We start from the raw sequence: 26,075 nt of genomic DNA, 5'->3' as shown, positions 1-26,075 counted from the left end.
GCCACTGCACTCCAGCCTGGGCGACAGAGCAAGACTCTGTCTCAAAAAAAAAAAAAAAAAAAGAATTGCTGCAAAGTATACACCTACTATGTGCCCACAAACTTTTTAATTAAAAAAAAAAAAAGAATAGCTACAAATATATGGAACTTTGACATATATTATCACATTTAATCCTCACAACAACCCCCTGGGTGTGATGAGGAAACTGAGACTCCGAGAGGTTAAAGGATTTTCCCAGAGTCACATAGGATTCCACTGCAGGCAGTCTGATTTTGAGCTGGAGGGGCGAGGGGTGGAAGCTGGGCTGCAGAGGTCACAGGGGATGGATGGAAAGAGATGCATGGCAGACCTGCAAGGCCTTGGGACCCGGAGCTGAGCTCTGAGGCCTCAGTCTCCTGAGGTGCAGGGTCCAGGCTGGCTGAGGCCTCCAGCAAGAAGGGCCCAGACAAATGGCTTTGCCAGGCCAGCATCTTCCTGGACACCGGGTGCTGCTGTGAGGGGGCCTTCATCTTCCAAGAGTGGGTGCTCACAGGCGCCAACTGCTTTGACAGGTGGGTGCATAGCTAGGAGGGGTGGTGGAGAGGGGCTCCAGGAGGGTGGCCCCCCAGCTTCTCCACCTCTCCAGCCTCTTCACTTCCCCTTTGCCTCTTCTCTCCACAGTTGGCCTTGGTCCCGCTTCAGTGTGACCTTGGGTCCAGCTTGACTGCAGATGGACTCTTGTGAGATCAAGTCACCATGGGGGAGCTGCTCTTGTCCTCAGCAGGGCCCGAGGGCTCTGGGTTTGGTAGCCTGGCCCTGGCACAACTGGCAAGGCCTCTGTCGCTCACCAGTGCTGTAGAGCCTGTCCCCCCGGCCACCCAGTCCCACTGTTTCCTCTTCCTGAGACAATTCTGCTGAGGCCAGGGATTTAAACCCCATTTCAGTAAGGGCGGGAGCAGAAGCCTGGGATGGTTGAGAGACTGGGGGAGGCAGATGGCCAGGGTGCTTGGGACCCTGCAGGAGTTCTGGCCAGCTGCCTGGCAGCACCATGGCCATAGGCACATGCAGGGAAGAGGGCTGGCGCTGACACCTGCTCTGTTCGAGCCAGCTTCCAGCCTCACCCCTGCCCAGTGGCTGACAGCCCTGCCTGCCCAATGCGCTGGAAGCTTCCCTGAGGGGACTGTGTGGGAGTGCACCAGAGGACAGAGCTGTACTGAGAGTGAGGTGGGAGCAAGGAATGTCTAGGAGCCCAGGAAGGCATCTGGGGGTGGAGAGACTTGGCACAGGCACAGGCAGGGAAGCTTGGCAATATATGTTCACAACCAGCATGGCTGGACTGGTGCAGACCTGCTGGTGTCAGCCGGGCTGAGGGTCGGCCCCACCCCATTGCAGATCCCTACATCCCCAAGAGCTGCGGAGTGTCCTGCTGAGATCGCTGCATGTCAGCATCGGCAGACTACCTTCTCCTCCAACCTGACTGTCCTGACCGGAAGGACAGCCTGCCCAAGGACTTCTAGTGCACCAGGCTCTCCACTGGGCCCCCTGAACTGGTGGTCAGGATTCCAGCAGGCCCTATGCAAGTCCCTGAGACCCCCTCCCCTGAAGTCCCTTCTAATGCCACTAGACTTGTTAAAGTTAGGCCTGGTCACCCTCCCATCCTATCCTGGAGTCTTTCATTCCCCAAGAACCAGGGTTTGGGCTTATTTGCACCCCTGAAGGCCACCCTAGAACTTCCTACCCCTTGGGGAGACTCCCCCATTGTGTCCTATTCGAATGTGGGGCAGTCTTTGGTATAGCCAGGTCTTAAACTACTGGGAGCCCCTCCAGTTATTCGATAACTACAAGCATTTTGCTGAAAACTAACTTTTGAGCAATATCAAGCCTCAAAGGCCAAAGGGAGGAAAGAATTGAGTGAGACTGATAGAATGTGTGGGAGAAAGCACTTTAACCAGAGAGTGAAAGCACTTTAACCAGGGGTGGAAGAAGGGAGTATGACCCCCCTCTCTAGGAGGGGAAATGGGCCCTGTCTTGAGCTTTGGGTGCAGCACTTGGGCCATCAGCCCACCCGCACCCTCCCCCAGCTGCTCTTGTCAGATGTGTGAACCTGGTTACCCACCGCCCCCCGTCCCCTGATCAAATATCTTTGCTCACCAGGCAGGGGATGGTTCGGTGAGTGCAGGCTGGGCTGAGACTGCTCCTTCTCTCCCTCGTGCAGACGGCTGATGGGACTCCCCTAGTCTGCTCCCAAGCTGGCAGCTGCAGGGTGTGATGACCTGAGGTCCCTGCTTGGAGCCTGGCCTCCCGGGAGTCTACACACCTGTGAATCCCTTCATTTCCTGGATCTGAGATAATGTCTCCAACATCTCCTTTGACATCTGTGCCAACAGATGCTCTTGGGCTGGCCCAGGACAAGACAGAGGCGGTGGGGGTTGTTAGCCTCCGGAGTCCTGGGTTTGAATCCTGACTTAGCTACTTACCTGCCTTTGCCATCTGAATCTGTTTCCTCCTCTGTAAAATGGAGATGTCTTCAGTTACTCATTTATCAACAAGTTAGCAGTTACCAAGTGCTTACTATGTGACAGGCCACGAAGATTCAAGACTGTATCTTGACAGATTTCGTGAATTCTAGCTAGCAACTCCCCTGAACGCTAGCTGATTGGAGTGCCAGGCGCCGCCCACTGCGGGCCTCAGTTTCCCCAGCTTCAAACTAAAGCGATGGCTTGGATGTAAGGATTCCTTTTTTTTTTTTTTCTTTTTTTGAGACGGAGCCTTGCTCTGTCGCCCAGGCTGGAGTGCAGTGGCGCAATCTCGGCTCACTGCAAGCTCCGTCTCCCGGGTTCACGCCATTCTCCTGTCTCAGCCTCTAGAGTAGCTGGGACTACAGGCGTGCACCACCACGCCTGGCTAAATTTTTTTGTATTTTTAGTAGAGACGGTGTTTCACCGTGTTAGCCAGGATGGTCTCGATCTCCTGACCTCGTGATCCGCCCGTCTCGGCCTCCCAAAGTGCTGGGATTACAGGCGTGAGCCACAGCGCCCCGCAGGATGTAAGGATTCTTGAGGTCCCTCCCAAGTTTGTTTAATAAACTTTTTCGAGGGCGAGGGTCTCCAAGCCACAAGAGCGCGTCCCTTTCACCTGCTTGGACGCTGCTTGGCCCCAGTTGGGGAGCCTGGTCCGAGCACCCGGCTTTCCAGCCTTAGCCGGGACAGCTGTGGTCACGCCGCCGCGCTCCGCAGCACCTCCCTCCGCGTCCTCGCGGTGGGGCCACAGCGACATCTAGTGGCTGAATGCATTTTAAACACTCGGCTTGCCGCGGGCGAGTCGGGGCGCTGCTCCCCAGGACTCAGCTCTCATTTGCCTCCGCGCTTCGGCGGGGAGGTGGAGACGGGCCGAGTCAGAGTGAACACACACTCCCTGAGGGTGCAATTGAGTAGAGCGGTAGGGCTGGCTTTACCCCACAGGTCAACGCTCCCGCCCCAGGTCTCGGTCATATCTGCCCCAGGAGGGGTGGAGCCTCGGTGTGGAGCCCCGCCCCCTTGTACCCCGCCCCGCAAAAGCCTCGCCCCCTTATGACGGCGCCTGCTCACTGCGCCTGCGCTTGCCACACACCGACACCCACACCCACACACACACACGCGCGTGGCCTTCGCGAAGGTGTCGCTGCCAAGAAACGTGTCCTGCGCGCTACGCCGTCTGTTTCTAGGGCAACGCCGGCGTCTCTTAGCAACCGCGCGCGGCCTAGGTGGGTCCCCCCGGAACCCCCAGCCCTGCCATGGCGACCGCGAGTCCTAGCGTCTTTCTACTCATGGTCAACGGGCAGGTGGAGAGCGCCCAGGTGAGCGGCCGTGGACCCCGCTGGGGCCCGTCCCCCAGCGTCCCCCGGGGCCCTTCCCGCAACCCCCCGGGTTGCCCCGTGGCCCCCGGAGAGCCACGTCATTCCTCTGAGCCTCTCGATTAGGCGGGGGAGGGGAGCCAGCATTGGAGGGCTTGGCGCGAGGCTGCCGGGATCCTGAGTCCCGATGGGCAGGAATAGAAGCAGACCTCGAGATGTTGAGCTAGTACGGAGGTCACACTCGGCCAAGCCTGTGGACCCTCGCACGGATCATGCCCACTTGGTTGGATCACTGGCAGGAGCCTCCCAGGGTGTAACGCGAGGAGCCTAGGCTTGGCTGAGTTTCCAGCATTTGTGCCGTGTCCGATGTGGAGCTACTGTCCTACGTTCTGAATCCCTAGATCCTTGGACTCGGGTTCGAATCCAACCATCCAACAATGGTGGTGGCCTGGAATAACCCAAGGAAGGTGTGCCTGCCAGGCCTGAGGGACGCTACTCTCCATCCCCCTACACTTTAGAGGAATCATTTATTGTAAATATAAACCAACGCTCACCAAGTCCTCAATATGTCCCAAAGTTGGTGCTCGGCACTGGTCCATCCTTACAATCTTGCCAGACAGTCACTACTAACACCCCCATTTTACAGCCGGGGAAACATACCAAAGGAACTATTCTATCTGGAAATTGAACCCACGCCTATCTGACCTCAAAGCTTCACTACACTGTCCTTCCAGGCTGTTGGAGGTGGTGTTTACTATTATTTTATTATATTATTGTGAGGATTGACTGAGACGGTTTGGGTAAGGCTCTGACAGGGCCTGATGCTTTGTAGGTGTCTCCTGCCTTCCTGTTTCATCAGGGATACTACTCCGTGCTCCCACCCTGTCCGCCTCTGCCTCAGCCTAGTGCCTAAGACCGTCTTTCCACACTCTCCTGTTCTATCCCATTAGGGGCTCTCGGCTGGGCTGAGTCACATGTGTCTGTGCTCTCAGCATCATTGACCCCCCCCACACACACATACTCACAGTCACACTGTTCCTCCCTCCTCTGCTCTCAGCACCTCCCTCTCTTCGGGCCTCAGCTCCAGTCTTGCATATGATGGCTTCTCAGACCTTTCTATTCAGCACCATTCCCTTACACCAGTGGTCCTCAACCTTTTTGGCACCAATTGTTTCGTGGAAAACAATTTTTCCATGGACAGGAGGTGGCGAGGGATGGTTTTGGGATGATTTGGGGACGTTACATTTATTGTGCACTTTATTTCTATTATTATTACATTGTAAATAATAATGAAATAATTATACAACTCACCATAATGTAGAATCAGTGGGAGCCCTGAGCTTGCTTTCCTGCAACTAGATGGTCCCATCTGGGTGTGATGGGAGAGAGTGACAGATCATCATGCGTTAGATTCTCATAAGGAACATGCAACCTAGATCCCTCACATGTGCAGTTCACAGTAGGGTTCGCGCTCCTATGGGAATCTAATGCTGCCAGTGGTCTGATAAGGAGGTGGAGCTCCCATGGTCATGCGAGCAACGGGGAGCAGCTGTAAGTACAGATGAAGCTTTGCTTGCTCGCCTCTTGCCCACCTCTTGCTGTGTGGGCCCGTTCCTAACAGGCCACGGACTGGTACCGGTTGGGGATCCCTGCCTTAGACCTTATCTGTGCCCAGCCCTGTGTCAGGCAGTGGGGACACAGAAAGGCATTAAATCTGTGCTCTGCTCATGGTCTAGAGGAACTGACAGACTTAGACACAGGCAATCATTGCTTTTATGGAGGGAAGCACAGGGCTAAGGGAGCCAAGAGGAGACCTTAAACCAGCCTGAGAGTTAGGGCAGGCTCCCTGAAGGGTAAGTTTTGAAGGGTGAGCAAGAGTTTCCCAGATGAAGAAGTAGGAAGGACAAATCAGACAGAAGGCAGAGCCTGAGCAAAAGCCAGGGGCTGTGGCACTTGGGAGTCTCCCATGGACTCCCGCATCTTGGTCCTCAGCCTCTCCTCTGAACGCCACGTGCACATCTCCAGCTGTCGCTTAGACCCACTCCCAGGTGTCTGACATTCAGAATTCCTCTTGGCTGCACCTGCCTAGCAAATGCGTTGGCCTTAGCATGAATACCACCAGTCGACAGAATCTGTCTGTGCTTTTTTCAGTTTCCAGAGTATGATGACCTCTACTGCAAGTACTGCTTTGTGTACGGCCAGGACTGGGCCCCCACAGCGGTAAGCTGGACTCTTGGGCTTCCCTTACTGCCTTCATGACCTTTGGGGTTTCTGAAGGTGTCATACCCTTCCCCTCCCGATTCAGAACCAGTTGAGAGGTAGACATTGAGTTCAGGGGAACCCAAACACGAGTGTTCCTGGTAAAGCAGGAGCAGAGGACATAGCCACGGTTGGACTCCCTGATCCAGCCACCAAGACTGCACTCACACGCCCTACCCTGTGAGCTTGCCTGGAGCAGCAAAGAGCAACGCCTGCAGCAGGAGGCAGGCCCCAGTAAGCCAGCCTGGCTGTGGCTGAGCTGTGGACACTGGCCAGTCTGCTCACCATTTGGCCCCTCCTCAGCCAGTGGGGAGGACCTGGAGTCAGAAGACAGAGTAGGAGCTTTCCTTCCAGGACTTTCCAAGGCGTAGCTCGCCTCCACCAGGTGAGGGACTATGGTGACGACTTCAGCCCACTGTGCACTCTGCTGTTTGCAGAGCGCTTGTTTCACCTTCATCGCAGTTTAAGAAAAGGAGGCTGGCCGGGCACGGTGGCTCACACCTGTAATCCCAGCACTTTGGGAGGCCGAGACGGGCGGATCACGAGGTCAGGAGATCGAGACCATCCTGGCTAACACGGTGAAACCCCGTCTCTACTTAAAAATACAAAAAACTAGCCGGGCGAGGTGGCGGGCGCCTGTAGTCCCAGCTACTCGGGAGGCTGAGGCAGGAGAATAGCGTAAACCCAGGAGGCGGAGCTTGCAGTGAGTGGAGATCGCGCCACTGCACTCCAGCCTGGACGACAGAGTGAGACTCTGCCTCAAAAAAAAAAAAAAAAAAAAAGAAAAGAAAAGGAGGCTGAACTTATTTAAGCCCTCTGAGCTTCAGTTTCCTTGTTTGTACAACTGAGATGATAATCCATCTTTTCCCTTCACTGATTGTCTTCTGGGTGCCGGGGATGCAGGGGTGAGCAAAGCCAAACCGGAAGCCCCTGCCTTTCCGGAGTGCATGTTCTTGCTGGGGGTCAGATAATAAGGAGTGCATATTCTAGGATGTTAGTAAGCCAGAAGTGCCAAAGGGAGACCAAGCCAGGAAGTGACAGGGATGAGTGATGAGAGGGAGGCTGCGATCTTGCTAAGGCTGCCAGGGAGGGCCTTGCCGAGAAAGTAACTTTCGAGTAAAGACCTGAAGGAGGTGAGGGAACAAGCCATGTGGAAACCCGTAAGAACTGTCCAGGCAGAAAGAGCAGAGAGTGCAAAGGCCCTGGGGCAGGAGCTTGCCAGGCATGTTTGAGGACCAGAAAGGAGGCTGTGTGGCCACTGGAGAGCAAGCCAGCAGGAGAGTGGCTGGAGCTGGAGCAGAGGGGCACCTGGGCAGGTCTTGTAGAACTTAGAAGGTCAGAGTAAGGACTGTGACCTTTACTCAGAGGGAGATGGGATCCCATTGGAGAGCTTTCAGCAGAGAAGAAAGTGATCTGACTTATATTTTTAGAAGATTCCCTGGCTTCTACGACAAGAATAGACTCGGGGAAAGGGCAAGAGCGGGCAACCCAGTTGGCTCTGAGAGCAGTGGAGATGGGAGAGTAGGGCAGCAGCAGTGGGGTGGCGGGAGGGGCTGGACTGCAAGTATACTCTGAAGATAGAGCCGCTGGCTTCTTCTGATAGATGTGAGGTCTGAGAGAAGGAGCAGTTAGGATTCACAGCAGGGCTTTTAGCCTGAGCACTTAGAAGTGGGCAGCTGCCTTTCAGTGAGAAGAACAGATTGGGGAGAGCTACCTGGAGCTCAGCCTGGTGTGGGTTAAGGTTGAGGCACCCACTGGATATCCAAGAGGAGGTGCTGATCCAGAGTGCAGAGGCGAGGACCAGGCTGGAGACCTGAATTTGGGAATCATCGACATCTAGAACACATTGAAAGCCATGGGACAGATGAGATCACCAAGTACAGGTAGACAAGCTGGCCAAAGATGCAGCCTTAGGACGGCAACACTGAGAAGGAACCAGCAAGAGCCACAGAGCAGGGGGCACCCTGTGCGGTGGAGAGACCCAGAAGCCAAGGGAAGACAGTGTATCAAGGAGTAAGCAGCTGCACCAGGTGCCGCCGATGAGTCAAGTAACACGAGGACAGAGAAAGGACCATTGGATCTAGCACTGTTGGTCACAGGCGTTATTGGAGAAGACCCTTTGGTAGCGTGCTGGAGCCAGCAGTCACATTGGAGTGGGGTCACAAAAGAATAGCAGGGGAGGAATTGGAGCCGGTAATTGTGGCAGCTCTTTGAAGCAGTTTTGCTATAAAGGGAGCAGAGAATGGATTGGTGGGTGGAAGAAGCAGCGGAATTGAAAAAGGACTGTTTTTGATGGAGAAAATACATCTATATTTACCGATGGGGATACTCGGGTGAGGGTGGGGATGCAGGAGAGTGCAAGCACTGCTGGACCATTTCCTTCAGGGGGGCAAGAGCTTGGGAACTGATCTAGTGCCCTTGGGCCCAGGAGAGTGGCTGGCCTCCCAGGGTTGTCATGCTACGGCATTGTCATAGAACAGGCTTAAAAGGTACTCCATCATCTCTTAGCCCCCTTTGTTTGGAAGTTAGTGTATTGGGAGAAGATAGCTGAGGAAACAGCCCTCCCAACTGCCTGCTGAAGATAAGGGGAGGAGGCGCAGCAGCTTGGCTCTGCTCCGAATCCAGCCGTCTCTGTCACTGTCCCCACAGGGTCTGGAGGAGGGGATCTCACAGATCACGTCCAAGAGCCAAGATGTGCGGCAAGCACTGGTGTGGAACTTCCCCATTGATGTCACCTTTAAAAGCACCAACCCCTACGGCTGTGAGTCTGCAGGGGCCCTGCGGGGTAGGGTGGCAGAGCTTTCACACAGCACCCCCAAGACAGCCTCTGCCTCATCCAGCCCTTGACTGTTCACATTCAGATTGTCACCTGGGCTCCTGAAGCAGCCCTCAACGTTCTCTCTCGCCATCTGTCCCTTTGCCTCCTATTCTTCCTCATCCCCGCTCACCCCCTTCATCTGCTACGGGCTGTGCAGCTGGCCTTCTGTAAGTTCAGAGTGCATCAGGCCTAGTGGCCACGCCTGTAAAAGGCAGGCTCCCCACCCTGGCATGCAGGGCTGCGGCTGTCTGGCCTGGAGGCCTGACTCTGTGCCTGCTGACTTCCCATGGTGTGTTGTGTTCCGGCCAGACCCTGGCACTTGCTGCTTCTGTGCTAGTCCCTCAAGTTCCTTCATCTGAGCTTTATTCACGCTGATCCATCTGTCTGGATACCGTTCCCGCGTCCTGTATCTAACCTCTTTCCCAAGGGCTTCCTGGCTGGCATTGCTTACTTTCTACCTTGGCTGGTGGTTATTAACCATTCTGATCGTTCACTTGCACTTCATAAGTGCCTACTGTGCACAAAGCCTGGGCTTAGTCTCCATGGGGACTATGAATACTTTCACTGTGTGGACTCATCCGAGCTTCCCAATCATACCCGCTGGAGAGATTTCTCTCCATTTCTTTTCCCATATGAGGAAACTGACACTCAAAAATGACATCATTTGCCTTCTGCTTTCCATCTAGTGGCCAAGTGTAGATTTTAATTCAGGCCCATCTGATTTCACAGTCTAGGCCTTTCTACTGCACGTGGCCTGGGCCTAGGCTCACCACGGTGTAGAGGGTCTGGAGCAGAAAATGCCTAGTGGTCCTCCTGAGCAGGGAATTCCATCCTGCTGTCATCATCCATGAGCAGGAAGCTGCAATCGACTTCCTAGAACAGTGCAATAGGTACTGTAGGTACTGGACCAGTCTTCTCCTGCCGAGGACAGGTAGGAGAGGTAAATGAAATACACAAAAGCAAAAACAAAAAGCAACTACCTCAAAGGCATCAGAGAGCTAGCAAAGTAGAAGAGATTTACCAGGCAAGATCCAGGAGAACAGAAATCCAGAGAGGTTACCCCAATCCTGTCTCCTCTGGGAGTGTTTGCTGATTTCAATAGAGGTGATTGAGAGACTGATCAAGACTTTTGACAGCCTCCCTGGGCCCAGGACACAAGAAAAACTGATGTTCAGAGCCTTCCAAGGGGTTGGGAGGAGGGCCTCAGATAAATCTCTCCAAACTGGGTTAAGACCTCAAAGAGCTGCCCTAGGAATAAGGGAGAGATAGAAGCAGAGCAGCCTCACAGGGCTTTCAGCTCGGCCCCTGATGATTTCAACCTCCTGATTTTTCTATTCAGCTCCAAGATTGTTACAGCCAAGGCACCTGACAAAAGCAAATAAGAAACCTCTTTGGGCTGGGCATGGTGACTCATGCCTGTAATTCCAGCACTTTGGGAGGCTGAGGCAGGCAGATCGCCTCAGCTCAGGAGTTTAAGACCAGCCTGGGCAATATGGTGAAAATCTGTCTCTACTAAAAATACGAAAATTAGCCTGGAATGGGAGTGGGCGCCTGTAATCTTAGCTACTTGGGGGGCTGAGGCAGAAGGATCGCTTGAGCCCAGGAGGTCGAGGCTGCAGTGAGCAGAGATTATGCCACTGCACTCCAGGCTGGGTGACAAAGTGAGACCCTGTCTCAAAAAAAAAAAAAAAAGAAAGAAAGAAAACTCTTTGGAGAAAGATAACATCTCATAGACATGAAATTATTTCTATATATTTTTTCAAATGTAATATCTGGCATATAATAAGGCACACAAGAATCAAGACAACATAAATGATAACCAGCAAACATAAGGCAATAAGGCAACAGAGATAAACAATCTCCAGACACTGAAATTGTCAGATACATTTTTACTATGATCAAAAGAGATAAAACACACTGAGAATTATGGCAGAGAACTAGGAAGCCTGACTTTTTTTTTTTTTTTTTGAGACAGAGTCTCACTCTGTTGCCCAGGCTGGAGTGCAGTGGCAAGACCTCGGCTCACTACAAGCTCTACCTCAGCCTCAGCCTCCTGAGTAGCTGGGACTACAGGCGCCTGCCACCGTGCCCAGCTAATTTTTTTTTTTTTTTTTTTTTTTTTTTGTATTTTTAGTAGAGACAGGTTTTCACTGTGTTAGCCAGGATGGTCTCGATCTCCTGACCTGGTGATCTGGCCGCCGCGGCCTCCCAAAGTGCTGGGATTACAGGCATGAGCCACCACGCCCAGCCGATTTTTTCTTTTTTTTTTTTAATTGCAGACAGAGTCTTGCTCTGTCTGTCTGAGTGAAGTGGCGCCATGTCAGCTCATTGCAACCTCTACCTCCTGGATTCAAGCGATTCTCATGCCTCAGCCTCTAGAGTAGCTAGGACTACAGGCACTCACCATCATGTCCGACTAATTTTTTGTATTTTTGGTAGATACGGGGTTTCACCATGTTGGCCAGGCTGGTCTTGAACTCCTGAACTCAGGCAATCCTTCCACCTCGGCCTAAGAAAGTTCTGGTGTTACAGGCTTGAGCCCCATGCCTGGCCCTATTTTTTAAACATTGTAATAGAAATTCTAGAATTGAAAAATATGATAACCAAAAGCAGGAATTCAGCAGATTAAACACAACTGAAGAGATAATTATATACTGAAAGCTAGGTCAAAGGAAAATATCTACAATGAAACCCAAGAATAGAAAATATAGACGAGAAGGTAGGAGACAGAGAATACTGAAAGTCGGCCGTATGGAATTGGCATCCTGGAAGAAGAGAGAGGACAAAATAGAGATAATATTGGAAGGGATAAATAGCTACAATTTTTTTCAAAAATGATGAGAGACATCAAGCCACAAATTCAAGAAGACAAACCTCAAGCAGGATAAATGGAAGAAACCCACCCCTAGGTGCATGATAATAAAACAGTTGAAAACCAAAGACAAAAAGAAAATCTTTTTTTTTTTTTTGAGACAGAGTCTCGCTCTGTCGCCCAGGCTGTAGTGCAGTAGTGGGATCTCGGCTCACTGCAACATCTGCCTCTCAGATTCAAGCAATTCTCTGCTTCAGCCTCCCGAGTAGCTGGGATTACAGGTGCCCGCCACCACGTCCGGCTAATTTTTGTGTCTTTAGTAGAGATGGGGTTTCACTATCTTGGCCACGCTGGTCTTGAACTCCTGACCTCACCTCAGCCTCCCAAAGTGCTGGGATTACAGGCATGAGCCACCGTGCCTGGCCAAAAAGAAAATCTTGAAAGCAGCTAGATTTGGGTTACACAGATGTATGAATTTGTCAAAATCCATTGAATAGTACCCTTAAGATTTATATTTCATTATGCATACATTTTATCTCGAAAGAACTGTGAACAAATATTGAGCTCTATTTGCTGACACACATAGTGAACTATTTTGGGGAAGGTGTCCAGAGATCTGTAATTTACTTTGAAATTCCTCACAAGTAGAATGAGTCGACTGAGGCATGGGGAGAGGCAATAAAGCAAGTAGACTCAGCTGTCAGTGGTGATCCGGTAGTGAGTCAGAGCCAGTTCACTGGAACTCTTTTAACTTTTCAGGGGGAGTGGAGTATTTTCTTTGACCACAGTGAACTTAAGCTAGGAACCAATAACAAGGATCATGAGAAAAATCTCCATATGTTTGAAAAATAAGAAAACAACTTCTAAAAATAACCCATATGTCAAAGAAGAAATACTAATGGAATAATGGAATTTTTAATTGAATGATAATAAAAATACTGAGCTATTTAAATTTACAGGGGGCAGTTAAAGTCATGGACAAAAGGAAATTCTATAATTTTATTTTATTTTTAAATTGTATTTATTTAATTTTTTGAGACAGAGTTTTGCTCTTGTTGCCCAGGCTGGAGTGCAATGGTGCGATCTCAGCTCACCGCAACCTCCTCCTCCTGGGTTCAACCGATTCTCATGCCTCAGCCTCCTTAGTAGCTGGGATTACAGGCATGAGTCACCACGCCCAGCTAATTTTGTATTTTTAGTAGACACAGGGTTTCTCCATGTTGGTCAGGCTGGTCTCAAACTCCTGACTTCAAGTGATCCGCCCGCCTCGGCCTCCCAAAGTGCTGTGATTACATGAGCTGCCATGCCTAGCCTTATTTATTTATTTTTTGAAATGAAGGTTTGTTCTTGTTGCCCACGCTGGAGTGCAATGACATGCGGTCTTGGCTGACTGCAAACTCTGCCTCCCAGGTTCAAACGATTCTCCTGCCTCACCCTTCCGAGTAGCTGGGATTACAGGCACTCGCCACCACGCCCAGCTAATTTTTTTGTATTTTTATTAGAGACGGGGGTTTCACCATGTTGGCCAGGCTGGCCTCGAACTCCTGACATCAGGTGATACGCCCACCTCAGCCTCCCAAAGTGCTGGGATTACAGACGTGAGACACTGCACCCGACCAATTTTGTAATTTTAAATGCATGTTAGAGAAGAAAATAGGCTGAAAAATTAATGATTTAAGCATCCATCTTAAGACATTAGTGGCTGGGTGCGGTGGCTCACGCCTATAATCCCAGCGTTTTGGAATGCTGAGGTGGGTGGATCACGAGGTCAGGAGTTCAAGACCAGCCTGGCCAACACGGTGAAACACCATCTCTACTAAAATACAAAAAAATTAGCTGGATGTGGTGGTGCGTTCCTGTAGCCCCAGCTACTTGGGAGGCTACGGCAGGGGAATCGCTTGAAACCAGGAGGTGGAGATTGCAGCGAGCTGAGATCACATCACTACACTCCAGCCTGGCGACAGAGCAAGACTCCATCTCAAAAAAAAGAAGCTAGTAAAAGAAGGCTGTGTGCAGTGGCTCACGCCTGTAATCCCAGCACTTTGGGAGGCCGAGGTGGGTGGATTACCTGAGGTCAGGAATTCGAGACCAGCCTGGCCAACATGGTGAAACCCCATCTCTACTAAAAATATCAAAAATTAGCCCGGCGTAGGCTGGGTGTGGTGGCTCACGCCTGTAATCCCAGTACTTTGGGAGGCTGAGGCGGGCAGATCACCTGAGGTTGGGAGTTCGAGATCAACCTGGCCAACGTGGAGAAACCCTGTCTCTACTAAAAATACAAAATTAGCCGGGCGTGGTGGCACATACCTGTAATTCCGGCTACTCGGGAGGCTGAGGCAGGAGAATCACTTGAACCTGGGAGGCAGAGGTTGTGGTGAACCAATATCATGCCATTGCACTCCAGCCTAGCAAAACTCCCTCTCAAAAAAAAAAAAAAAAAAAAAAATTTGCCAGGCGTGGTGGCGGGCGCTTATAATCCCAGCTACTCAGGAGGCTGAGGCAGGAGAATCGCTTGATCCTGGAGGGTGGAGGTTGCAGTGAGCCGAGATTGCGCCACTTCACTCCAGTCTGGGCGAAAGAGTGAAAGTCAAATCTAAAAAAAAAAAAAAAGGCCGGGCGCGGTGGCTCAAGCCTGTAATCCCAGCACTTTGGGAGGCCGAGACGGGCGGATCATGAGGTCAGGAGATCAAGACCATCTTGGCGAACACGGTGAAACCCCGTCTCTACTAAAAAATACAAAAACTAGCCGGGCGAGGTGGCGGGCGCCTGTAGTCCCAGCTACTCGGGAGACTGAGGCAGGAGAATGGCGTAAACCCGGGAGGCGGAGCTTGCAGTGAGCTGAGATCCGGCCACTGCACTCCAGCCTGGGCGGCAGAGCGAGACTCCGTCTCAAAAAAAAAAAAAAAAAAAAAAAAATTAGTAAAAGAATAGCAAGTTAAACCCAAAGAAATCAGAAGAATAGAATGAGAAAGAGCAGAAATTAATTCATTAAACAGAAAGCACATTTACAACAGAAGAGATGAAAGAGGCAAAAGTTGGTTTTTAAAACTGAAAACCCCAAGTTAAGACAATGAAAGAGAAAACAGCCTAAGCGTGGTTGCTCACACCTATAATCCTGACACTTTGGGAGGCTGAGGCGGTAGGATTGCTTGAGCCCAGGAGTTTGAGACTAACCTGGGCAACATGGTGAGACCCTGTCTCTACAAAAAATCCAAAAATTGGCCAGGCACAGTGGCTCACACCTGTAGTCCCAGCTTCTTGGGAGGCTGAGGTGGGAGGATTGCTTGAGCCTAGGAGTTTGGTGGTGTAGCGAGCTATGATCATGCCACTGCACTCCAGCCTGGGTGCCAGTGCTAGACCCTATTTCTAAAAATGAAGAAGAAGAAAACAGGACAGAAATGGCAGGAATGAAAAAGGAACATGTTACAGATCTTGCAGACAGTAAAAAGATAAAAATATATAAAGAAAAGCTATTTGCTATCACTTTGGCAAGGTAGATGAAATGGTCAAATTCCTAGAAAAAGATAACTACCAAAACTGCAAAAAAGGAATACGAATCCGAGTAGTCCTATATCTATTAAATTGAATCTATAATCAAAAATTTCTCAGAAAGTTCCAAGTCTGAATGTCTTCATTACTGAGTTCCACCAGGCATTTAAAGAATGACACCTTCCATGGCAGAAGTGCAAGAAAAAAAAGAAGAGGAAGTAACAGCAGACTTACACAAACTCCTACAATTGAAAAGATTAAACATCCCCAACTTTTTTAGGTCGGGATAGTTTTGATTCCAAAGCCTACTGAGGACATTAAAAAGAAGAAACTCACTCATGAACATAGTTGCAAAACTCCCAAGCAAAATATTCAGAAACTGAATTCAAAACTCAAAAATGAAGTATTCAGAAACTAGCAAGATAAAAAAAAAAAAAAGGATAATATAATACGTCATGAGATGTAGGGTTTATTCCAAAAATACAAAGGTTTTATGACATTTAAAGTTGGCCAGGCACAGTGGCTCATATGGAGGCTGAGGTGGGAGGATTGCTTGAGGCCAGGAGTTTGAGACCAACCTGGGAAACATAGCAAGACCCTGTCTCTAAAAAAAAAAAAAAAAAAATCTAAAATTGATCAGTGTCATTCATCACATTAAAAAGAAGAAAAGGCCGGGCGCGGTGGCTCAAGCCTGTAATCCCAGCACTTTGGGAGGCCGAGACGGGTGGATCACGAGGTCAGGAGATCGAGACCATCCTGGCTAACACGGTGAAACCCCGTCTCTACTAAAAAATACAAAAAACTAGCCGGGCGTGGTGGCGGGCGCCTGTAGTCCCAGCTACTTGTGAGGCTGAGGCAGGAGAATGGCGTGAACCCGGGAGGCAGAGCTTGCAGTGAGCTGAGATCCGGCCACTGCACTCCAGCCTGGACGACAGAGCGAGACTCCGTCTCAAAAAAAAAAAAAAAAAAAAGTCAGAGTCAGGCCGGGCATCGTGGCTCACACCTGTAATCCCAGCACTTTGGGAGGGCAAGGCGGGCAGATCATTTGAGGTCAGGAGTTTGAGCTTGGCCAACATGATGGAACTCCATCTCTACTAAAAATACAGAATACAAAAATTAGCCAGGTTTGGTGGTGCATGCCTGTAATCCCAGCTACACAGGAAGCTGAGGCAGGAAAGTCGCTTGAACCTGGGAGGCAGAGGTTCCCATGAGCCGAGATTGCACCACTGCACTCCAGCCTGGGCGACAGAGCGAGATTCCATCTCAAAAACAAAGAAAAGAAAAGAAAAGAAAAATCATGATCATCCCCATAAATGGAGAAAACACATGGTAAAATTCAACTCCCATTCATGATAAAAGCTTAGTGAACTAGGAATAGAAGGAAACTTCTCTAACCTGATCCAGATTATCTACGAAAAGCTTAGAGCAAACATCACTTTCACTAGTGAAATGTTGAAAGATTTTTCTGAGATCAGCATGCTTGTTATCACCATCAATGCTGTACAAATAAAGGGTATAAGAATTAGAAAGGAAGAACAAAATATTCATAGACAACATGATTATGTAGAATTTCAAAATAATCTATAGATGAATTGTTAGAATTAATAGATTAGCGTGATTCTGGATATAAGATCAATGTATCTTGACAGAAAGTTGCTTTCTGTGTGCCAACAGTAAATAGAAAATGATATTTTAAAAATATATTCTTGGCCGGGTGCGGTGGCTCAAGCCTGTAATCCCAGCACTTTGGGAAGCCAAGGTGGGCGGATCATGAGGTCAGGAGATCGAGACCATCTTGGCTAACACGGTGAAACCCATCTCTACTAAAAATACAAAAAATTAGCCGGGCATGGTGACGGGCGCCTGTAGTCCCAGCTACTCGGGAGACTGAGGCAGGAGAATGGCATAAACCCGGGAGGCGGAGCTTGCAGTGAGCTGAGATCCGGCCACTGCACTCCAGCCTGGGCGACAGAGCGAGACTCCATCTCAAAAAAAAAAAGCTCCGCCTCCCGGGTTCACGCCATTCTCCTGCCTCAGCCTCCTGAGTAGCTGGGAATACAGGCGCCCGCCACCACGCCCGGCTAATTTTTTGTATTTTTTAGTAGAGACGGGGTTTCACCGTGTTAGCCAAGATGGTCTCAATCTCCTGACCTCGTGATCCGCCCACCTCGGCCTCCCAAAGTGCTGGGATTACAGGCATGAGCCACCATGCCCAGCCAAATATATTCTTTATAATAATATCAAAATAAAACTTGTTCTACCAGATAGCAAACTTCAATTATAAAGCACAATACTTAAGACAATGTAATTTTGGGACAAGGAGAGACAGATTCATAGAGATCCCCAAGACTGACTTAAGCACATGTAGACCATCAATTCAGACAAAGGTGGCACTGCAGAGTAGGAGGGGAAAGAGGGGCCTTTCTTTCTTTTTTTTTTTTTGAGACAGAGTCTCCCTCTCTTACCCAGGCTGCAGTGCAGTGGCGCGATCTTGGCTCACTGCAACCTCTGCCTCCTGGGTTCAAGCGATTCTGGTGCCTCAGCCTTCCAAGTAGCTGGGATTACAGGCATGCGCCACCATGCCTGGCTAATTTTTGTTTCTGTTTTTGTTTTTGTTTTTCTTTTTGAAATGGAGTCCTGCTCTGTCTCCCAGGCTGGAGTGTAGTGGCACGATCTCAGCTCACTGCAACCTCTGCCTCCTGGGTTCAAGCAATTCTGCCTTAGCCTCCCGAGTAGCTGAGACTACAGGGACATGTCACCACACCCAGCCAATTTGTGTATTTTTAGTAGAGATGGGGTTTCACCATGTTGGCCAGGCTGGTCTTGAACTTCCATCTTCAGATGATCCGCCCGCCCCAGCCTCCCAAAGTGTTGGGATTACAGGCATGAGCCACTGCTCCCAGCCTGTTCTTTTTAATAAATGGTGCTGGGACAATTTGATACACATAGAAAAAAACTTCAGCCTGTCCTCATACACACAAGTCCATTTCAGATGGATATGTAGCATAGAGGACTATAGCCATGATATCAGGGGAAGAGAAGATTTTCTGGGAGGACTCCTTAAAGGAGAAGATCAATGACGTTGACTACATTAAAATTAAGGGCTTATGTTCATCCAAAGACATCACTAAAAGTGAAAAGATAAGTACCAGGATACACACACACATACACGCTATAAATCAATAAGAAAAATTGGAAATAAGAAAATAAGAAAAAGGAATAAGAAATAAGAATAAGAAAAATAAGAAAAAGGCCAGGCCAGGCAAGGCGACTCACGTCTGTAATCCCTGTACTTACAGGAGGCTGAGGCTGGAAGATCGCTTGAGCCCAAGAGTTTGAGACTAGCCTGGGCAACACAGTAAGACCCCATCTCTACAAAAAATTTAAAAATTAGTCAGGTGTGGTGGCATACGCCTGTAGTCCTAGCTACTTGCGAGGCTGAGGCGGGAGGATCACTTCAGCCCAAGAGGCTGAGGTTGCAGTGAGCCCGTGATTGCACCACTGCACTCCAGCCTGAGCAACAGAGCAGGACCCTGTCTCAAAAAACATGTTTTTAATGAAGAAAAAAGAAAAAGACCATCCAGTAGAAAACCGGGCAAGAAACTTGAGTAGGTTCTTCACAAAAGAGAACATCCAAGTGACCAAGAAACAGGTACAGGTCTCAACCTTATTTCAGTAAGAAAAATTTAAAATGAAGGAAAATGTAATTTAAAGCTACAGTGAGCTACCACTGTTCACTCACTAGGATGGCCCAAATTTAAAAGATTGGTAATGTCATGTTTTGGTGAGGTGTAGAGGGGCAGGCATCAGACACCACTGCTGGGGGAGTGCTGGCTGATAGGGCCATGCTGGCAGCTTGCTGTTACCTTTTGGGAGGGAACATACATGGGCCCTGTGCAGTGTCCTTCTTGGGTGTGTGCGCAACAGAGATGTGTGCACGCAAGTACCGAGAGCCTGCACCATGGTGCTCAGCACTGTGTGCGTGGCCCCCACAGGAAGGGCAGCCCACGTGTCCCTCAGCACTGGAATGAACGGCCATTGTGGCAGATTCCCACGCAGAATGTTACCTGGTATGGAACATGAACACACCCCTTTACAGGAAACCATTTGAGAAAATCTCGTGGACATAATTTTGGATTAGAGGCTGGGCACAAAAATCAACATACTGTATAATTCCTTTTGTATAAAGTTTCAAAAAAAATTGGTAAAAGTAAAGATGCATTCTTTGGGATGCATTCTTTGGCAGTGAAGTCTTAAAGAAAAATAAAGAGGTAGTTTCATAAAATTCAGAATGATGGTTAACTTTGGTGGAAGGTAGTAATGGTAAGGGCACAAACCTCTCCCTCACATTTACTGAGCAGTTACTATGCATTAGGTTCTATTTCGTGTGTTTTAGAGATGACGAAACGGGGCAGAGAGGTTGGCCAACTTGCCTCAGCCGCAGCTGCAGGATCAGAGCCTGGCAGGCTGGTGCCTCACCTGAAACTGGCGAGGTGAAAGCACCTCATGCACCTCGATGGCAACACAAAGCGGTGTTTCGATGGTGAAAACAACCACACCTATTATAATACCTCTAATATTTTAAAGGAGAATGCCCAGAAGGTTTTTGTTTTCTCTCTGACTTCTCCTAGACACCCCCAAAATGAGCCCCCGCCACCCCAGTCCCATGAGCCTGCCTCCACCAGGAAGGGAGCACCCAGAGAGCAGAGGCCCTTAGTCAGCCCTGATCATAGCTGGGGCCCTGGGCCCACAATAAGGCCTCCGGAAGTGCCTCCTTGTACACGGAGTGACTGAGTGGGCCCTGACTCCACAGTGGTGAGAAGGGGTATGGGCCAGGCGTGGTGGCTCAGCCTGTAATCCCAGCACTTTGGGAGGCCGAGGCGGGCGGATCACGAGGTCAGGAGATCAAGACCATCCTGGTGAACACGGTGAAACCCCGTCTCTACTAAAAAACTACAAAAAAATTAGCCAGGCGTGGTGGCGGACGCCTGTAGTCCCAGCTACTAGGGAGGCTGAGGCAGGAGAATGGTGTGAACCCGGGAGGCGGTGGAGCTTGCAGTGAGCACCACTGCACTCCAGCCTGGGTGACAGAGCAAGACTCCGTCTCAACAAAAAAAAAAAAAAAAAAAAAAAAAAAAGACGGGGTGTGGAGCGCATGCCCAGGCCTCAGTGGAGACAGAGGAAGTACCAGGGTGAGCAGAAGTCTTTGGCAGAGTCTGGGTTCCCATGCCTGCTCCTGTCCCCTCTCAAGCCTGCCGTCCCAGGACTTTGAGCTCCATCCTTTGAGCCCCCTCAGCTGGACACACCCTGTTGTCTGCCCTGTACCTCCCCTGTGTGTCTTCACGTGCCCACCCCCTGCCTTGTCCTTCCCAAGGGCCACAGATCGTGCTCAGCGTGTATGGACCAGATGTGTTCGGGAACGATGTGGTTCGAGGCTATGGGGCCGTGCACGTGCCCTTCTCACCTGGCCGGTAGGTCCTCACTCTGACCTGGGCCCTGGGCAGGGCTTGTCCTAGGACAGACCTCACCTCGTTTTCTGTCTTAGGTTCAGGCTGGGAATGCTCTGGGGTCCCCAGGGGCCTGGGCAGCTCAGTCTAGTGGCTGGGGGGGGTGTAGCCTGTATTTGGGAGGAGAACCTTTCGGATGGCTGGTGCCAGCCACACACCAGGTGGGGTGGGGAGGTCATGGGCCCCAGAAAAGAAAAGACCCCGAGGGACTCTGTTCTCCATGAGGCTGTCTCCCGGCGCTCAGCACCTGGCCCAGACACAGCGGTGCTCAGCACAGGTTGGATTCATTGGCATTGGCCCTGACTTGGCCCACACTGCAGCTGCACTGGCCTGATGTGAGTGTTTCTTCTCCCTGGAGGCTCAGAAAGGTCTGTTACTCAGCACGTCTGTCTGCAAAAACATTTGTTTCAGGCACAAAAGGACCATCCCCATGTTTGTCCCAGAGTCTACATCCAAACTGCAGAAGTTTACAAGGTGAGTCTTACACCCATCACCCCAGCCCCTCCTTCTGATCTACTGGATGAACGGATGTCCCATCCTACCCCTCAGTTTGTGCCTGGTCGCCTCCTCAGATCTGCAAGCTGCTCCACCCACTGGGGACAAATAGAAACAGGTCCCCTGGGAGTGCTGAGTCACGGGGCTCCCTTCAGCCCTGTTCTAGCAGCAGGAGGCCGGGCAATTTTAACCTGTGCCCTGTGAAAAATCTGTGTGTCAGATGGAGCAGAGGAAAAACTCTTGTCAGATGGGAAAATACTCATGACATAATGTGACATTAAAAGGTGGGAAACAAGAGGATATAGCAGTATGAGTCAGACACCTTGGAACAGTAATCATGATCAACGGCTTTACATGTGGGAGTCTCTGGCTGGGGCTGACATTTGTGCAGAGGCTTAGTGTGGAGGGAAGAGCCGGGGAAGAACACCAGGCACAGGGAACAGTGCCTGCCAGGCTGAGGACAGCATGAGCTTAGCATGCTAGGAGAAGCCAGGATGGCGGTGTGGCCAGGATGGCAGTGTGGCCAGGATGGCAGTGTGGCCAGTAAGTGGTAAGCCAGGCAGAATGAGGGAGACATCAGGGAGGCGGGCAGGGACCAGGACACAAGGGCCTGCAGGGAGGGGCCAGGACACAAGGGCCTGCAAAGAGGGCCCAGGGGATGCCGGGATGCAGCCCCAGCAGGAAGGCCTCTTACTCCTGCCCACATCCAAGTGGGAGCTTAGAGGGCCAGCTGGGCCCTGGCCTTCTGACTCGAGGCCCATTAGCACAGTTGGGCAGCAAGCCTCTGCCGCCCCCCAGCAGATCAGTGAGGCACAAGGGGAACATGGAGGACTCCCTGGGTTCCAGGGCAGCAGCCAGCAAGCAGCCCCTGCGAGCCTGGCCACTACTGGGCGTGAGACCAGGCCAGAGCCCTGCTGGGTGGAGGGACAGCATCATGCCTCAGGGCCGAGAATGCCTCACTGAGCTCTGAGAGCCGTGGAGGGGAGGAACGGCAGGGTCTCCACTGACCTCAGCCTGAGAATTTGTGTGCCCACTGCCCCAGGAGTCCTTCTGGGAGGCCACCCTGTGGCAAAGGACTTCTTTCCCAGATGACCTGGGCCAGTATCACCTGGAGGTGACAATCCCCATGCCACAGGCTGTCAGGGAGGCAGCGAGACAGTGCCTATCAGTGGGTTGGGAAGGCCTAAGGGATTAGGGACCCACACAGCCATCCGGGCTGGGTTGTTAACCCTGTTCCACCGCCCACAGCTCCAAGGAGGACTTTGGGCCTTCAGGGAACAGCTCACTGAGGAAAGGGTTTCAGAGCCCCTGTGGAGGGGCTCACAACTGGGCAAGGCAGTATGTGCTTGGATTACAAAAACGGGGGAAAGGGTCTATTAGTGAAGGCAGTTTGATTGGCATAATCTTCCCAAATGTGGAGGCTCCTTGCTCAGACTGAGGCCTCGGTCATCCCCACCCCTCTCCCAGCCTCTCCCCACATCCTCCAGCGCTGGCCCAGGGCCTGCCTCAAACACTCTTGACCCCTGTATTCGTTTCCCACGGTGGCTGCTGCAACAAAACACACAAATGTGATGGCTGAAAACAGCAGAAATGTATGTCCTCACAGTGCTGAAGGCCAGAGTTCAAAATCCAGGTCACTGGGCCCAGAAAGGCGCCCCCGGGCTGTGCTCCCTCCTTAGGCTCTAGTGGAGACTCTGTTTATTGCCCTTTCAGCTTCTGGGGGCCCCACCCTTCCTTGGCTTATGGCCTCACCACTCGAGTCCCTGCCTTTACGGTCACAGGGCCACCTCCTCTGTCTCCCTCTCTGATAAGGATACTTGTGATGGCCTTTAGGGTCCACCTGGATAGTTGCCTCAAGATCCTTAGCCTAATCATATCTGCAAAGTGCACGTGACCCTGTTTCTCAATAAGGTCACGTGCACGGTTTCCCAGGACTAGGATCTGCTGTCTTTGAGGGGCCGCCATTCAGCCTGCTGCAACCCCTCCAGTCTAGTCTTCACACAGCAAGAAAAACGGTGTTCCTAAAACACAATTGGGGTTGCACCCCTCGCCTGCTAGAACCCGCCCAGGCTGTGCCTCTGTCAGGATGAACTTCAACCAGAATGCTGCCAGGCTGGTAGTCGGGCCCTGCCCACGCCATGGCCTCTGCCCACTTGCTTCCCATCCGCCTCAGTTCCTCCAGCCTGAGGGGTCCTTCCCTGCCTCAGGTCCTTGCCTGGAATGCCCTCCCAGAACAGTCTGTCTTGTCTCTCCCACCCCAGCCAGCTAAGCAGACCACCCAGGTGGACCCCAGGAAAGAAATTCAGTGGGAACGGGAGCTCCATGTGAGCGCCGGGCTGGGATCTGCTGGGCACAGTGGGGACGCTTCCAGGCCCCTGTCCTCACACACAGCCTCCTGTGAGGTGGGTGCTGTGACAGCCTCACTCTCCCGAAGGAGAAACTGGCGCAGGGGTTGTGGCTGCCCATCCCTTCCCCCTGGGGAGCGCCCGCTGGCTTTCACTCCCTGGCTTCCTCCTTGGGGTTGGGGGCTGGTGGGCAGTGCTCCCTGGCTGTGGTCTCCACAGGCCAACTCTGCAGCAGCCGGGAGCCCCTTCCTGCCCTGGGCCCCTCTGCAGCAGCCCCAGGTGAGCGCTGGTGCCCACCTCAGAGACAGGAGGGCGGTGTGTGGGCTGTTGCGTCGCCACGGTTGCCAGTGACCCTCGGGGGCTGGGTGTGTCCTTGCGGGGGGCCCTGGGAGCTGTGGTGCAGGGGAGGCGGGGCCGCGAGTCCCGGCGGGGCGAAGCCCGCGGCTGCCGGACCCACCCGGCCGGGAATAGTGCTCCTGGTTGTTTCCGGCTCGCGTGGGTGTGTCGGCGGCGGGGCCTGACACCCCCGGCCTCCTGGCCTCCCGCCCGGCCCGACTGGGGTCTGGGGCTAGGGAGGGCACATGCTCAGCCTGGTGGCTGTGGGCCACCCCTGGCAGGGCCTGCGGTGGGTGCCAAGATGGGAAGTGACATGTCCTGGACCCCACACTAGTGGGAGGCAAGGCTGAGGAGGCCAGTTCGGGCCCTTCTGCCCACCCCACAGACTCTCTGGGGTAGGGTCCCCCCTTCCAGGAAGGCTGGAGGGTCACACTGTCCCCGCCCCTCCCCCACCTCAGCTGCTGTCACTTTTCTGGGATTTCTGGGGGTTCAGGCAGCACCCCCACCCCAGAATCTCCCTGAGCTCTCATTCCCAGTGAACCAAACCCATGGAAGCCAGAGACGGAAAAGCCTAACCGGCCAGCGGAGGCAGCGTGGCCCACAGAGCGCCTGAGGCCTGGCTAGGCTGTGTGACCCCGGCAAGGGACAGCACCACGCTGGAGCCCGGCCACCAGGAAGGCTCTGCTTAGGGCCTGACTCCTGGTGGGGGTGGGGTGCAGCTGGAGCAGGAGTACTGGTTTCTGAACAGAGAGCCTACATCCAGCGTTGTCCAAGGCCAAGAATGCCCGGGTGGGGCCCTGCTCACCTGTGTTCTTCTGTGTTCCCAGCTGGTTCATGGGGCGGCGACCCGAGTACACAGACCCCAAGGTGGTGGCTCAGGGTGAAGGCCGGGAAGGTAAAGCTCCCTCCCCTCCTCTACCCTCAGCCCCCAGACAGGTTAGAACCTGGGAGTAGATGGGCCCAGGGTTGGGGTGAATGCCGGGGACCTGCCAGGCACATGGGAGCTAGCCCACAGATGTTCCCAGATGAGGGCCTGGTTGGAGCACAGAGGGTTTGTCATGTCTGCCTGTCCTGGCAGCCCCTTTACCTCCCAGTGAGGGACATGGGTCAGGCGCTGTTGTCCCCATTTTACAGATGAGAACACTGAGGCTGAGAGATTCCCAGATCAACCTGGGTCTGTCTCTGCCCCATCCCAGCCTGACTGATGCTGTCCTTCTGTCCCCAGTGACCCGTGTCCGTTCTCAGGGCTTTGTCACCCTCCTCTTCAACGTGGTGACCAAGGACATGAGGAAGCTGGGCTACGACACTGGGCCTTTGGACACACAGGGTGTGTCGCGGCCCAGCCCACCCCAGGGCTTCCCCCAGTGAAGGCTCCCCAGGCTGCAGAGTTTCTGATAATGAAGGGCTGCCTTCCCGGAGTCAGGCGGCTGGCCATCAGCCTGAAGGGCAGCCTGGTGGTGGGAGCTGGGGGCACACAGAATAGTTTTATATAATAAAGTCTCATTTTCAGAGAGCCTAGGCCTGGGGCTGCCTTCTCTCCTGTTTAGCCCCTCCCCCACAGGAGCTGGGAGCTCTTGGGCCTTTCCTGGCCCCACCTCCAGGGCCCTCCCTGTCCCTACCCCTTGTGCCATGGAAGCTGCCAGAAGACCAGACCGTGCAGCAGGATGGCATCTGGGATGGGAGCTTTGACATCACCAGGTTCTGCCACTCACAGCTGTGGCCTTTTCTATACCTCAACACATTGTTCCTTGAACTGGGCATGGCACCCTCCTTGGAGGCTTGGGGGTTAAGTAGAATCACCCACTCAGCCATGCTCCTGGCCACCAGCCTCCCTTGGCAAGGAGAGAACCCTGTTATCGGGAGCTGGATGGTGAGGTACCTGGGGGACAGCAGACCCTCAGGCTGCCCACTCCCCTCTCTGCTCCTCCCTACCCACAGTCCAAGGATGGGGGCTCGAAATCTCCCAGAGGTGGGAGGCTGCTGGCTGGGGTCGCAGGAGAGGAAGGTGAGCCCCCTGGCTCAACACCCTGACCTCTAAGGTTGTCCGGGCCCTTCTGGAAGCAGAACCCCTTTAGCATTACTTTGGGGGCCCTGGCCCTGGGCCTCCCTACCTTCCCAAGAATCCCTGGCACCTCACGAGGCAGCCCTGGGCCCTCTCTGTCCTGCCACTGAGCTTTAGGCAGACATGGTGCCCCAGCCTGGA

General features: G+C 52.3%; 1 protein-coding gene and 1 non-coding gene across 5 annotated transcripts in view; both read left to right on the top strand.

Moving 5' to 3' along the window:
- Positions 1–26,075, top strand: part of B9D1 (B9 domain containing 1) — a 41,897-nt gene that overhangs the window by 14,625 nt on the left and 1,197 nt on the right. The window contains exons 2-8 of one of the 4 annotated variants that reach the window (XM_077968759.1): positions 3,745–3,814; positions 5,963–6,031; positions 8,720–8,831; positions 20,564–20,660; positions 21,108–21,170; positions 24,700–24,767; positions 25,098–25,385. In XM_077968759.1, coding sequence (XP_077824885.1) covers positions 3,752–3,814; positions 5,963–6,031; positions 8,720–8,831; positions 20,564–20,660; positions 21,108–21,170; positions 24,700–24,767; positions 25,098–25,240 — 615 coding nt within the window. In that variant the 5' untranslated portion in view covers positions 3,745–3,751 and the 3' untranslated portion in view covers positions 25,241–25,385. 4 annotated transcript variants of the gene reach the window in all.
- On the top strand, positions 23,986–24,041 carry MIR1180 (microRNA mir-1180). The gene has a single exon (NR_128341.1). It is a non-coding gene; the product is annotated as a microRNA mir-1180 (primary transcript).

This window comes from Macaca mulatta, chromosome 16 (assembly GCF_049350105.2).
Source record: "Macaca mulatta isolate MMU2019108-1 chromosome 16, T2T-MMU8v2.0, whole genome shotgun sequence".
In the NCBI taxonomy this organism is placed as follows: domain Eukaryota; kingdom Metazoa; phylum Chordata; class Mammalia; order Primates; family Cercopithecidae; genus Macaca; species Macaca mulatta.
Note: the sequence above shows the minus strand (reverse complement) of the source record. Positions and strands in the feature narration are given on the sequence as shown.